Source organism: Hippocampus zosterae, chromosome 12, assembly GCF_025434085.1.
Source record: "Hippocampus zosterae strain Florida chromosome 12, ASM2543408v3, whole genome shotgun sequence".
Lineage (NCBI taxonomy): Eukaryota > Metazoa > Chordata > Actinopteri > Syngnathiformes > Syngnathidae > Hippocampus > Hippocampus zosterae.
The window spans coordinates 1,987,160-2,000,316 of record NC_067462.1 but is presented as its reverse complement, the minus strand read 5'-3'; the positions used below and the strand labels follow the sequence as shown (position 1 = coordinate 2,000,316).

The 13,157-nt window shown below is 48.3% G+C and overlaps 1 protein-coding gene across 3 annotated transcripts in view; it reads right to left on the bottom strand.

Moving 5' to 3' along the window:
• Positions 1-13,157, bottom strand: part of LOC127611838 (histone deacetylase 4-like) — a 45,786-nt gene that overhangs the window by 18,551 nt on the left and 14,078 nt on the right. For 2 of the 3 annotated variants that reach the window (XM_052082619.1, XM_052082617.1), the window contains exons 10-18: positions 12,764-12,980; positions 11,990-12,204; positions 9,289-9,501; positions 7,888-8,077; positions 6,982-7,115; positions 6,461-6,563; positions 4,541-4,587; positions 1,883-1,990; positions 84-139 (exon numbers count right to left, since the gene is read on the bottom strand). In XM_052082619.1, the coding sequence (XP_051938579.1) occupies positions 84-139; positions 1,883-1,990; positions 4,541-4,587; positions 6,461-6,563; positions 6,982-7,115; positions 7,888-8,077; positions 9,289-9,501; positions 11,990-12,204; positions 12,764-12,980 (1,283 nt within the window). The remainder of the gene's footprint in view (positions 1-83; positions 140-1,882; positions 1,991-4,540; positions 4,588-6,460; positions 6,564-6,981; positions 7,116-7,887; positions 8,078-9,288; positions 9,502-11,989; positions 12,205-12,763; positions 12,981-13,157) is intronic. The other variant, XM_052082618.1, reaches the window with a different exon arrangement.

The following is a 13,157-nucleotide window of genomic DNA, read 5'->3' as shown; positions in this document are numbered from 1 at the left end:
TGGAGGCACGTGTCGCTCATGTTAAAGGAGGAAAAGGGGGTGGGGGTTGGGGGGGGCGTCCCGACGAGGATTCATTTACTCACATCGGCGTGCTCTCCTCCGCGTGGTGTCCAGGTGGTCGCACGACCGCAAAACCGTTCTGGCGGACGGATGACAACAATGTCATTTGTGCAAAGTCATGCCACCGCCAGTCCCCCCCCCCCTTCCTACAACGTGACTTTTTCTGACAGGGCTCCAGACTGCCTGTCAAATGTTATTAGGACCATTACCGTGGCTATAATTCTTGATATGACTGAATTTTATTTTTAATTATTTTTTGGGTGCTCACCAACTCCTATAACAGAAATGTGAATATTTATTCGAAAGACAATTTGAAGTGTCGTGTGTGCGCCCTTAAATTTTCAACACGCTGCCTTTAAAAATTCAGCTTCAGGGGCCACAATTCTTCAAGTTTGTCGGGAGGCCCCCACACACGGTCACACAAGGACACAAACACACACACGGCAATGAGTTAAAAGAGTTTTTTTTTTTCTCTCTCAAGTGTTTTTGGGGGACTCCCAGCACTATAAGGGGACACGAGATAAATGTCCAGGGTGATGTTAAGTGAGGCAAGATGGACTAATGATGTTGAGCCAGCTGCTGCGGATTAGTAGCCGGTCGGGAGATTAGCCCACAGACAACTTGTACAGCTGGACTCGAAAAAAAGCCCGTTGCGTAAACCAAGCGTATGACAGACACCGGCGACCTTATTTTTCCAAGTAGCAGGAAAAATATCCATAGGTTGAAACGTTACATGGGGGGGAGGAGAAAAAAAAAACAAACAAAACAGACACGAGGGAGCGCGCGGCCGTAGGTGTGAGAGGGGGACGATTTACGGCACATCCTGCGGCGCTGAAGATTGTTGGCGCAGGTGGAATTTGCTCACAAGTGCTCCTCGGAGGACCGCGCGCGGAAGCTTGTGTGCGTGCGCGGGTGTGAACGCATGTGTTAAAATCGGGTTAAGCAGAGGGCAAGTCAATAGGAGTCAACTTTAACCCCCGCATTCGTGATATTCACGCAAGACAGCGCGGGGAATATTTTAAATTCGTAATGCCGAGTCGAATTTATTGACCGTGAACCTCCGTTGACGAGAATATACTTTTTGATTGATTTCAAATCAACATATCTGAACACAAAAAAAAACAAAGAGGCGGGGCCTCTGGCGGCGTCTGCGTTGAGATGCCCGAGGGACTCGGGTGCCTTCTATTTTTCTGTGGGACCGATCCCAATGCCATAAGATAGCATCAAAAGCCGCGGCTGATAGGAAAGTAGTAATTGGTGCGAAGGAAGTCGACGGAAGCGATACATCATGACTGGGAGATGAAATCTTGGCAGGCAAGAGCTAATTTTAGCCTAGGTTGCGAGTGCAATTTAAGGAGAGTCTTTTGCCATATGCGCATTTTACACCAGCACTTCATATTGGCAATTATTTTGGAACCCCCCCCCCCCCAAAAAAAATTAATAAAAATTTGAGGAGGTTGTGTGACTACAACCTTGTGTGCAAGTAACAAGGAGGAATCGGGCTAAAAAGGGCCCACCGCCGTTCCTTTGAGCAGAGCCATTAGTCTGCGGTGTGTAGGTGCTAAGCTAACGGCGACCGCCAAGTCTGCTCGGCAGGTGGCTGCCGCGTCGGCCCAATAAAACGGGCCTGTTAGTCGGGACGGCGAGCGTCTGCGAGGGCCCCCCGTGCCGCGCGCCGCCCTGCTGGGCTCAAACCGCAAGCAGCCCTTCGGACAGACAAAGGACGGCTGGCTGCCGGGCGGATTCTGGCCCGGAGTTTGTGTACAACGGCTAATCACCTTTTAGCGCCGAGTTAGCTTCCCGGACGTGTGAATGAACCAACCTTCAGTTCTCCTGAGGCTACTTTAAAGACGAGCTCCACCACCGAGCCCACAGCCAGTCGAGCCGCGCTGGACGAATGGATCTCGTTCCAAATGGTGTCGCTGTCCACCTGGCGAAACACACACGCAGATACGGTACACGGCCAAGGGTCCGTGAAGATGTCTCGGCAGTACAACGGCGCCTTAAGATACGAGTCGAACGTCTTCCCCGATCAGGCTTGCGACGCCTCAGAACAGCTTTGTGAACCTTAGTCATTCTTCGGTGAAGATAAAGAATATATGGCTGCAAGTATTGCCATACGACAGCACCTGTCTAGATACGCCGCTTTAAATATCCATTACTTCAACATCACCACGTAGATCAGGGGTGTCCAAACTTTTTGCCAAGGGGGCCAGATTTTATGTGGTAAAATGTCGGGGGGCCGACCTTGGCTGACATTCTTTACATTGAACAACAATATTGTTCAACAAATTTTAGTACGCCAGTCTGTTTCACGTTTCCATTTTTATTTGAATTTCAACAATCTTAAGAATTTCTTTTGGTTCATTTGAAACAGGAATTTGAAATCTGACATATCAGTCAATATAAACACGGAGTGATGTCTTGTTAACTCGTGAGTGATGCCCTCTAGTGTCTAAATGCTATTACTCATTTAGTGAATGCTATTACTCATGTAGCCACTAGAGGGAAGCAGTACTCTATGAAACATCACTCGCCAGTCAACGAGACCTCAGTCAATGCAACACGTGTTCCATTGCGCCCAACCTGCGGGCCAGACGGCACTGATTTTATGACGGGGGCCGAGGGCCGGATGAAATTCGACCGCGGGCCGGATTTGGCCCGCGGGCCGTACTTTGGACATGCCTGACGTAGATGCTATCAATGAAGCCGTCTACGGTATCGTTTGCTAGCACAAAGCAAAACAAACTTAGCTGAAGCAAAGCTAGGTCGTCGATTTAAACACACAATGCGTAATTCTCATTGTTTTATGTTTAGTATGACAGCAAACTTCAACCGGGGCGGGGTGGTGACACACACACACACACACACGCACACACACACACACACAACCTCGACGGACCGTACACAAAGCGATGCTGGTGATTATCGAAAGAGCCATCATCAGCGTAGACGGATAAACACGGCGAGGAGAAGCTGGCCCAGGAAAAGAGCAATGTGGAGATGAGCGTGTCATTGCATTCGGAGCGCACATGTGGGCCGCGCTTGCTGCCAGACTTTGGCTGCGGCTTTGAAATGTAAACGCAAAAAACCCCTTCCGTGCGCAATTTTTATTTTTATTTTTTTCCGGCTAATCAGACGCAAATTTTAGACGATTAGGTTCGTGGCTTTCCAATGCGTTTCCCATCTTGAAGATTGAAGAACCACCCGATGTGAGTTTGTTTCAATCAGCTCCTGGTCTGTTTTTGGAACTTCTCACAAACACCAGTTGTGAGTTGTGTGTAGTCTTGTGCAGAGTGTCATCGGAGAGACTGGAAGAGTCACCGAAAGGCATGCAACCTTCCAATGCATCAAACACTCGTTTGCGAATGTCGTCCTTCGGCTCCGTGTTAGAGAACCGCAAAGTGCGCAAAATAAAGAGAAGCGCTCAACAGTTGGGCGGTTGGTTCAAAAGTGTCGAGGAGCTTAAACGAAGTTGGCCTGGGGGCAGCCACGGGAGAGGAATCCATGCTTGCATGCGTGTGTGTGTGTGTGTGTGGGGGGGGGGGGGGGGGTTGGTGCTATATTACCTCAAGGCAAGAACTGATGTTTACGTGTGCATCAGGTACGCAATAAATAAATAAATAAATAAAAAAGCGGGAGCATGCTGGTATGATGGAATGATGTTTCTCCACAAGCTGACAGGCTAATTTCAGCCCCCCCCCCCTCCTCACCCTCCTCCCCTTTCCTCTGTAAGAGAGCGTGCGCATTTCGTATGCATGTGTATGACAGGAAGACAACAATTTAGCCCCATTTGCCGTTATAAAGAGCAGAACTGAGCCTCTGGCTCATATTGTTCCCACCACAGCGAGCCGTAAAGGCCCATGGGAGCGATGGAGGGAGGGGGGGGGCGGGGGGGGGGGGGTCAGGAAAGGAGAGAGAGAAGGATGGAGGTTGGTGGATAGAGCGGAGATGAAGAAAGACTTTGTTAATGGATGCGTGTGGGGAGCTGGTAGACGCAGCGGTAAAAGCCATCACGGCCACTTTCAACTTGGCAAGAAACCAAATCAGCGTTGCACTAATACGCCGACACGCCGTTAGAACAACAACGCACGCATGCACGCACACACCTTGCACGCACAACGCACATCTGGTTGCGATTACAAACGCAGTGGAAAGGCGAGCAACAGCTTTTGTTGCCTCCGGTGCTTGAGGGGCCGTGTTTGTGTGTGTGTGTGTGTGTGTGTGTGTGTGTGTGTCGTAATGGAATTATTATTGAGGCGGGGGACGCAGAGTAAAGCGGCTGCTGCAACTTAAGCACTTATTTGTTTATCAAGAAAAAAACAACCGTCCCCCCCACCCCCCAAAACATCGGGCTATTTGACTGGTTGATTTGATGTCGGAACAACACAATTTGGGTGATTCACGTGAAAGGCCAGACAGGCTTAATGATGCACTTTTGTCAAAAGCTCGATCTGTAGTAGCACAAGTAATGACTTACCCCGACGCCTCCGCATGGTAATCTCACAAACATGGGACTGGCGGAACCTGGGAACAATGAACAGCAGGGGGAGGGTGGGGGGGGGGGGGGGTTATTATTGCAGTTGATGATGAATCCTCGCAATGATTTTCAAACTTGATGTTACGCTCTACCCGAATTGGACAGAGTGGGGGCGGGGCTTGACAATTTTGTAAACGTTTAGGGAATTTTCGCTTCAAATCAAAAATGGCCGACTCCTGTTCAATTTCGTACGTCCCATTATGATAGCCGCGTCCACGACGGGTCGAAGTGACCGGAAAGACTCTCGTCTCATCTTCAGGAATTTCCAGAAGACTTTGGACTCACCTTGCCTTCACCAGACTTGGTGGAGCGGCAACAGTTTCGGACACGGAGGCGTCGGCGTGTTTCCAAGAGTACAAAACAAAACGTTCATGGAAGAGCTTAGCGGTTAGCCTTGCTAGCTTCAGCTATTTCAATTATCGGTTGTGTGAAAAGGGGGACCGGAGGCGAGGACCGAGACTAAAATATGAATAATAGTCATTCCACAACCCTGTGCTCGCAAATGTCCATGATGCAAATTTCATCTAATGAATGACTCTCTGCATTGGCATGCACAAATTGCACACCCCCCCCTCTGCATTTGACTTTGTGACCTATTGCAGCAGTGAGTAAGATTACAAGGCCACTCCTGTATTGGGAAAGCTGGAGGGAGGAAGCACATCAATATCCATCCATTACATACATATTACAAAAACATCCATTGGGAGCCCTGCAATTTTAGAAGATCTGTTTCATGAGAATGGAAAAAAAAAAAACCACGGTGGTAAATAAAGCATATAGTGTGTTGACGGCACGTCGTATTCTTGAAGGATTTGCACCCAAATATTTGGGGGTCTTTCGTGCCTTTCCAACCCTCCTGAGCGAATTGATTGTCTGCCAGGCTCCAAAGAAGAGCATGTCAAAGCCATGAGGGGGGGGGGGGGGGGTCATCATGTAATACAAAAGGGATTCTAGTTGGCAAGAAACAGAAGCCCCCTTGCAATGTCAACCCAAGTACGACTAATGGGTGGATTTTTTAATGTGACCTGATGAATGTTTTGTTTGAGGGAAAATTGCCACTATGAATCCTTGAACAACTCGTGGGCGTGTTTGAAAGAAATTTAAGGCTTGGTTGGAAAGAAATAAAACATCCATCCATCCATCTTCTACCGCTTATCCGGGGCCGGGTCGCGGGGGCAACAACTTTAGCAGGGAAGCCCAGACTTCCCTCTCCCTAGCTACTTCTTCCAGCTCTCCCCGGGGGATCCCGAGGCGTTCCCAGGCCAGCTGGGTGACATAGTCTCTCCAGCGTGTCCTGGGTCTTCCTCGGGGTCTCCTCCCGGTGGGACATGCCCGGAACACCTCACCAGGAGGCATCCGAATCAGATGCCCAAGCCACCTCATCTGGCTCCTCTCGATGTGGAGGAGAAGCGGCTCGACTCGGAGCCCCTCCCGGATGACCGAGCTTCTCACCTTATCTCTAAGGGAGAGCCCGGACACCCTGCGGAGAAAACTCATTTCGGCCGCTTGTATCCGGGATCTCGTTCTTTCGGTCACGACCCATAGCTCGTGACCATAGAAATAAAGAAATAAAACAAAGAAATAAGACAATCCAGTTTAAATGACGAGATGACAATGGATTTAATGTGTAGCCAGAGCAGCGAAGGAGCTTTTTCCGTCCCGGTATGATTTTGCCCCAGTCCCGAAAGTTATGATGGCTCGCAACTTTTAGGGGCCTCTCATCGCAAACACCGAGTTTTGGATTTGAGCCTTTGGATGGTGACACTCTTTTAAACTGAATTGGATCGAGTTTAGCGGACAAACTGAATGCAATAGAATTGCTCTGAATCGCAGGGTGTGCCTGATCAGCGCGTCACTTACAGTCCAGCTTCTGCCGTAGTGGGTTGGTTCCATACAGCAGAACGTGACCTTCGGAGTGCACCGTCTGGAGTTCCTCCAGTGTGGCTTTCCGTCCCCGGATGCACTGAAGGCAAGAAAGAAGACGACATACGAGTTAGCGGCTTGTGTCTCGGCACTCTGACTACCCACCGTATCAAAGCCATTGCAAGAAAATGATGCACAGTCGGTGTCTGTAGATGTCACGTGAACTTCAAGACAGAATTAGGAAGCCTCCCTCTGTTTCAAGTCTCCCCGGGGACAGAAATGGGGGGGGCGCAAGGCAATTCTCCACCATAACTGGCAAAACACCTCCCCCTATTGGTGAAAGCCACATTTGCTCCCTTGAGTCAACTCAAAATGTAAGAACGACCTCATCCAGCCACCCACAGAGTTACTCAGAATATCATCGTTATTCTCCCCCCCCCCCCCCCCCGACACACAAATTTATTTTGAGAATGCGAATCTGCGGTCCGGTCCGTCATTCCGTTGAAGTGCTGCCTTACCTCACAGTGGCCCCTGAGGCCCGTTTCCTGAAGACGCGACCAGATGCTCTGGATGCGACCCGCATGCTCCGGGTGGCTGTTGGTGTTGCCGCACATGCACTGGTGCTTCTGCATCAAGGAGTCGTACACCAGACCTGAACAATCAACAGCGCCACGGACACACACAAAAAACGCGACCAATCACCAAATGAACATTGAACAGTTCCAATCCATATTGAACGCATTAGCCCTCCTAGTTTAGGATGTAATGAAGAAAATTCAATATAGTGGAAAGGCCCAACCGTCAATAATAAAGCTTGACAGGAAATTATCTCATTTAGTGCCAAAACGTCAAAAAAAAGTTTTGGGTGTTTTTTTTTTTAAAACAATAAATAATATAGAGCTCCGCTTGACTGACTCCTCAGTAAGTTTTAAGGCTGTGGGAATATTTTCAGGATGATAAATCACCACGAGATGGCAGGAGTGGCTTTTGAACAGATCTTAGTCCACACATGTAGAGCGTGTGTATGATGTACAGTACACAATCCCTCTGGTGAGGTGTCATGCGAAAAATACCGGTGTGAGAACATGGATAAAGTTCAACATTCATGAAAAATTCATGCAAAGTTCATGCATCAGTGAAGAGTTTATCTTGCACTAAACTGTTCATTTGAATATCAAAGTCATCACAAGCTGAAGCCTATCCCAGATAACTTCAGGCAGTAGGTGGGGCAACACCCTAAATTGGTTGCCATCCAATCACAGGACATGGAACAAAATACGATGGTCAAAAAAGCCATCCTCCAAAAACTCGTAACGCCATAAAGTAATGGGTCAAAGTTAAGAGTTCCTGACACATGGCACAATCTTAGTTTGTTTTTAATGCTTGAGGAGTGGAAGCACAGACGCCGCCCGCCCCCAACACACCTGTTGTGAAACGTGGCTTGACCGCCGGCTCCTGCACCGTCATGGGGAAGGAGGGCGAGGCCGGAGAGGACTGCGCCCTGGAGAGGGGGCGGTGGCCCGCCAGGCTGACCGACAAGCCGGCCGCCTCCATCGACGCCCGGTAGCTCCTCAACTGCTGGATACGTTGCTGCTCCAACAGCAGGGCCTGCTGCTTTCGTGCACGCACACACACACACAAATTATGTTATATATATATATATATATACACACACACACACACACAAGGCAGATTATTTTTTTGGCCATATGTAGGCTCTATCGCATTTTAAAAATCACTTCAGATGTTCAACACTGGTACTATTCACGGTAGAGTCCATTTAACAACATAGTCAAATGCAAAAAGGAAAAAAAAGTGGGGGAGGGGTTGGGGGCGTCATTTACTCGCAGCTTTTCAATCGCTCGCTCAGACCCAAGCGGAGTTTTTAACACCCGCTGCTTTCGGGTTATTGTGCATGCCCAGTGGGGACTGCACGTTCTCCCTCTCGCCAGAAGATGGCGCCCCGGGCACACATTCAAAGCTGTGACGCCAGATGGTGACTGCTAAACTGATGAGGTTGAAAAAGAACCTCGTTGGAAAAGCAGACAAACGGTCAAATTTTGAGCACACGCGCAGAAAAGTGAAAATAAACGTCATCACCTAAAGCGCACATGCCCTACTCGTATGTTGTTTTTTTTTTAATAAGTGTATCGTACAAACTATATCTCATGGAAACTACAGCCAAGTATTGGCACAGGATGGGACACATTTTCCACTCCACGAGTCAAGTCATCAAGCACTCCTGCGTTGCCATCTCGACAGGCGTGTCCGCTTACACCACGGGCGCCATGGCGACAGGCAGAGAAGCGTCTGATTGAATTTGGCCGCGGATGGCCGGCCGGGATGGGCGAGACAGGAAGAGGACGCGGCATCCTGACTGCGTTTCGGGAGCGGGCGCGTTTTTTTTCATCTGCGGGGCCTGAAGATGTCACGGTTGCGGACAGCCGGTCAATAAATGACATGTATTTGTCTTCTGATTATTTAAGTGTTACTTAATGCTCAAATCGACACCCACACAGAACGTCCAGAGCTGAAAAGTTGCTGATTGTGAGGCAGAAACGCTGACCGATAAAAATCACCATGCAACCGCCTTTGCATAATTTCCTTTTGCAAATGAAACTGAGAGTATAGTTATAAAAGTGTGAGTGTGGTGTGTTATTGTCCATCTGCCAGGGCTGTCTGCTTGCTCCCACTGACTTCCGTTTTTTAAAAAAAAACAACACTCCAACATTCAGCAGTAGGGAGAAAAATTCAGTGTTGCACAATAAGACGGAGAGATGGTGAGATGAGATTTGCGCAGCTTGAAGTGCGTCTCGAGTCCTCACCTGCTGGAAGAGGAGCTCCTGCTCCGCCTGCCTCTCCTCCTGCTCCTGAAGGTCGAGGGGCTCCTGCTTGATGGCCACCGAGGACAAGGACAAGAGCCCCTGATGCTCCCTCAGTTCCTCTTCCGTCTCCTCCGGGTGACTCTGGTGCTGCCTGGACGACACGGGTGCCGCCGAGCTGGCGGCTGAGCTCTGCTCGCTCGGTTTAGACATCATCTGAGCAGATAAGAAAATGTGGAAAATATGACTTGGGCGCATTATTTGTCACTTTGTCATGTAAATTCTTGTACAGCTGTGCTTTGATAAAACAAGCGCGGCAACTTGGGAGTTTTTCAAGACATGGTTTATTTCAAACAACCACATGGCTTTGCCTCAGCAAAGCCTGCTTAGCTTAAAGCTAACAGATAATGTGAAACACCAATGATTCGCTAACAAAACTAGCATAGCAAATAGTTATAAGCAATGGGTATTTGAACACAAACGGTGAAACAACACATGTAGAGAGACAATATAACAAGCATATTGTGACTTATAAATTAGCATATTTGCATATTTATTAGCATAGTTCTTTTAGTCATTGTACATTTGTTCATTAATCAGCCAATACATCATCTCTCTGAATTATAGTGTTCCACAAAAAAAAAAAAACAAATTTGGTCGGGCCCTAACTATTACTGCAGCTTACTGAGTCAGTTGAGCAAGTCTTCTTCGTGTGTCTCCATGTTTGTATTGTACTGCCCCCAGGTGGCCAAAGAGAACACACCAAAACGAGTAGCACAATGTCTGATGAATGGAAGCCCCCAAAAAATTGTAGCAAACACTGCTTATTTCTTGACATTGTATGTATTCATGCCAGTTTTCACAAAGCATAATATTACACACACACACACACACACACACGACATAAAGGAGGCATTAGAGTAGTGAGGCTAACTTCAAAACTTGCTTGCGGATTTAAAATGGCAAACTCCCTCTTAAGAAACAGCAACAAGTGCTACCAGAGCTGGATGCCGTTTTTAAATCATCAAAAAGTTGTCTGATCACTCCGACGACCAAAAAAAAAAACAAACTCGTGTTTGTTTCAAGACTCATGAGAGTGTTCGATTCCAAATCAAGTATGACAAACTTATCCGGATTAGGTTTAAGGAAAGGGAAAACACGGAGCAAATGACAGCAGGGCTAACAAAACAAAACAAAACAAACACAAAAACAACAGTAAGTAGAAGAAATAGCTTTTGTTTTTGTTATTTTTTTTTTAAATCTTTGCGTGATTGAGAAATGAGTCCAATGAGTCGAGTAGCTGGCGCAGATGAGAAATGGAGGGGCTGAGTGTTTGTGCATGCAACACACACGAGCATGCACACACACGTCGAAAGACACGCACGCTTAGCTGGCATATTGCCCAGGGAACAGTTCATTGACGTCAGAGCGCAGAGCCTCTTGCCTCATTCTCGTCCCTCTTTTCCAAACAAAGTCAAAACAGCCATTCACTCCCGCAAGGCTGCTTCGCACCCGTCCTCGCTTTTCTCTTCGCCCGCTGCTCTAACACCTCGTCCAGACCGGAGCAAAGAGCCACCTTTGGCAAAACGCAGACGGAAGCAAAGTAGGAGCGTGGCAAGTTGCAAGGACACTTTTTTTTTTTGCATATATTTTTCCACAGCCAATAGAGAACGCTGGTCAAACTAAAATGCCAAGTTTCAGGGAACGGTCCCTTGTCACAGCTGGGTGCTTCAATCATGTCCGAAATGAAAAGAAAGACTAGACCGTGTATCTTTTTCCATTCTTGCGGATCGAGAAGTAGCATCCAGCATTTTTGGGGGAGAGAGAGACCCAAGAAGCGGAGGGGTTAACAATTTCACTCAATGAAGCCTTTAGGTCATTTCGAGACTGAAATCCCCAAGCCCCCCCCCACACACACACTCCTACAAAGCAACCTTGTACCTCTCCTAACACTCATTTACACCTCTCGCATATACAGTACTGTACATACGCACACCACACACGCCCACCATGATTAGGGTGAGTCATATTTCCTGGAAGTCATACACAGAGGCAGCATCGCCGGGAGAACAGTTGCCATGGTGACCGAGAGAAAACACACACACACACACACACACAAGAAATGCTCAGGAGACTTTTCTGATTGCCCGCTATATATTCGGAGACATTTGGTATTCATTTGGGCATCACTTGCACCAAGATGCTAATGAAGCAGTCGAATAAAATATGTGTCTTTGTTTCATGATTAAATAAAAAAAAATATATATATTAAAATACTTTTAAAAAATAGGAAAATATAAACAAGCTTATTTGAATGGTACTATAATTCACACTTTGTTTGGTGGGACAGATCTGGCCACCGGGCCTTTTTGAGTTTAACACCCGTCAAGTGCAAAATTGATGCTCATTTATTTGTCTTGATGTTGCATTCTTCCATTACATGTCATTGATTTCACGATAGTTCCTGAACCACTGGAGGGACTTTGCGTTTTTTCTTTGGCCATCCTCAACCCGAGCGCTTCACTTCCACCGACGCAAAAAGCGCGTCCTTGTCACTCGCACACCCGCTCGCAGTTTTGCTTACGAGATGCAAAAAAAAAAAAGGCAAATGTCGACGATGCGAAGCCGCTCATTTTGAGCCGAGGTGATGTGAAATGACCCGGGGGTGGGGGGGAGGAGGGGGGCGGAATTGATGCGGCGGTACCTTGTTGATGATGTGCTGCTGATGCTGGAACTGTTGCTTGTGCTTCTCCAGGAATTGCTGGTGCTGCTGCTGGACCACCAGCTGCTGCAGGGCCTGCGCCTGAGCGCACTGCTGCTGCTGCGGCAGCGGCGCCGACTGGGTTCGACCCAGAGGGTGATGGCCGCGCGCCAGCTTGGACATTGGAGGCGACGGGAGCGCCAGGCCGCTTAAGCCGACTGTGGAGCAGAAAAGCATGAAAAGCATTAGCGGAGTCGGGCGTAGCGCAGCTCGATGACTTGCGGAGTAGCGGCAGTCGTTTTTTTGAGTCTCGTGAAGCGTCTGAGAAAGTTTGAGTGGCATACAATCGTCGGTTCGGAAAACTTGTTTGCCGAGCTATTTTTACGCCATTTTAAGACGTTTTATCCGTTGGTGAAATTTTAAGTTGTCTTCCTGCTTTGATTATTCGCTCATTAGCACCTCAGAGGAGGAGGAAAAAAAAAAAAATGAACGCCTGACAGGAAATTGGGTGGACGTCTACAGAAGAAGACCCACGAAAAAGTCCCGAGGTCCCAAGCATGAAAAAGAACGGGAAGTCACTCATTTTGGTTTGCGGCACGCAGCTTCAAATATGTTCCTCATTTTGAGGATTTACTCGATTGGCCGCGGCTTTGATTCGACGCGTCGGGACAAGCTGGAAACTATTTTCATTGACGCAACCGACGGCGGGGGGGTTTTAAAGCCGCGGCAGCAGGTCCGATTGTACTCGGGGGGGGGGGGGGGGGGGGGAATACTGACCCATTGGACCGTGGCTCTGCTCCAACAGCACCATGTGTTGCAGAAGGGGGGCGTGGCCAGCCGCCCCGCCGGCCCCGCCCTCCCGCTCCAGACCTGAAGATGCCAAGTAGGCGGGCAAGTGGGCAGCGGGCAGGAAAGGGGGAGTCAAAGGAATGCCCTTCTGCAAGGCGGCGGGCAACGCAAGGCGGCTCTCGGCATCTTGGTGTCCTGATATTGCCTACAAAAAAAAAAAAAAAAAAATCAGACGCAAAGGCAGACATTGTTGAGACACAAAAGGAAGTGAAATCAGACATACCCAAAGGAGCAATGTGAGGAAATAAAAAATAATATGAAGACGATTATTGCTCTCATTTTTTCTTGAGCTGAACTCAAAGGCGGTAGGCAAATAAAAGCC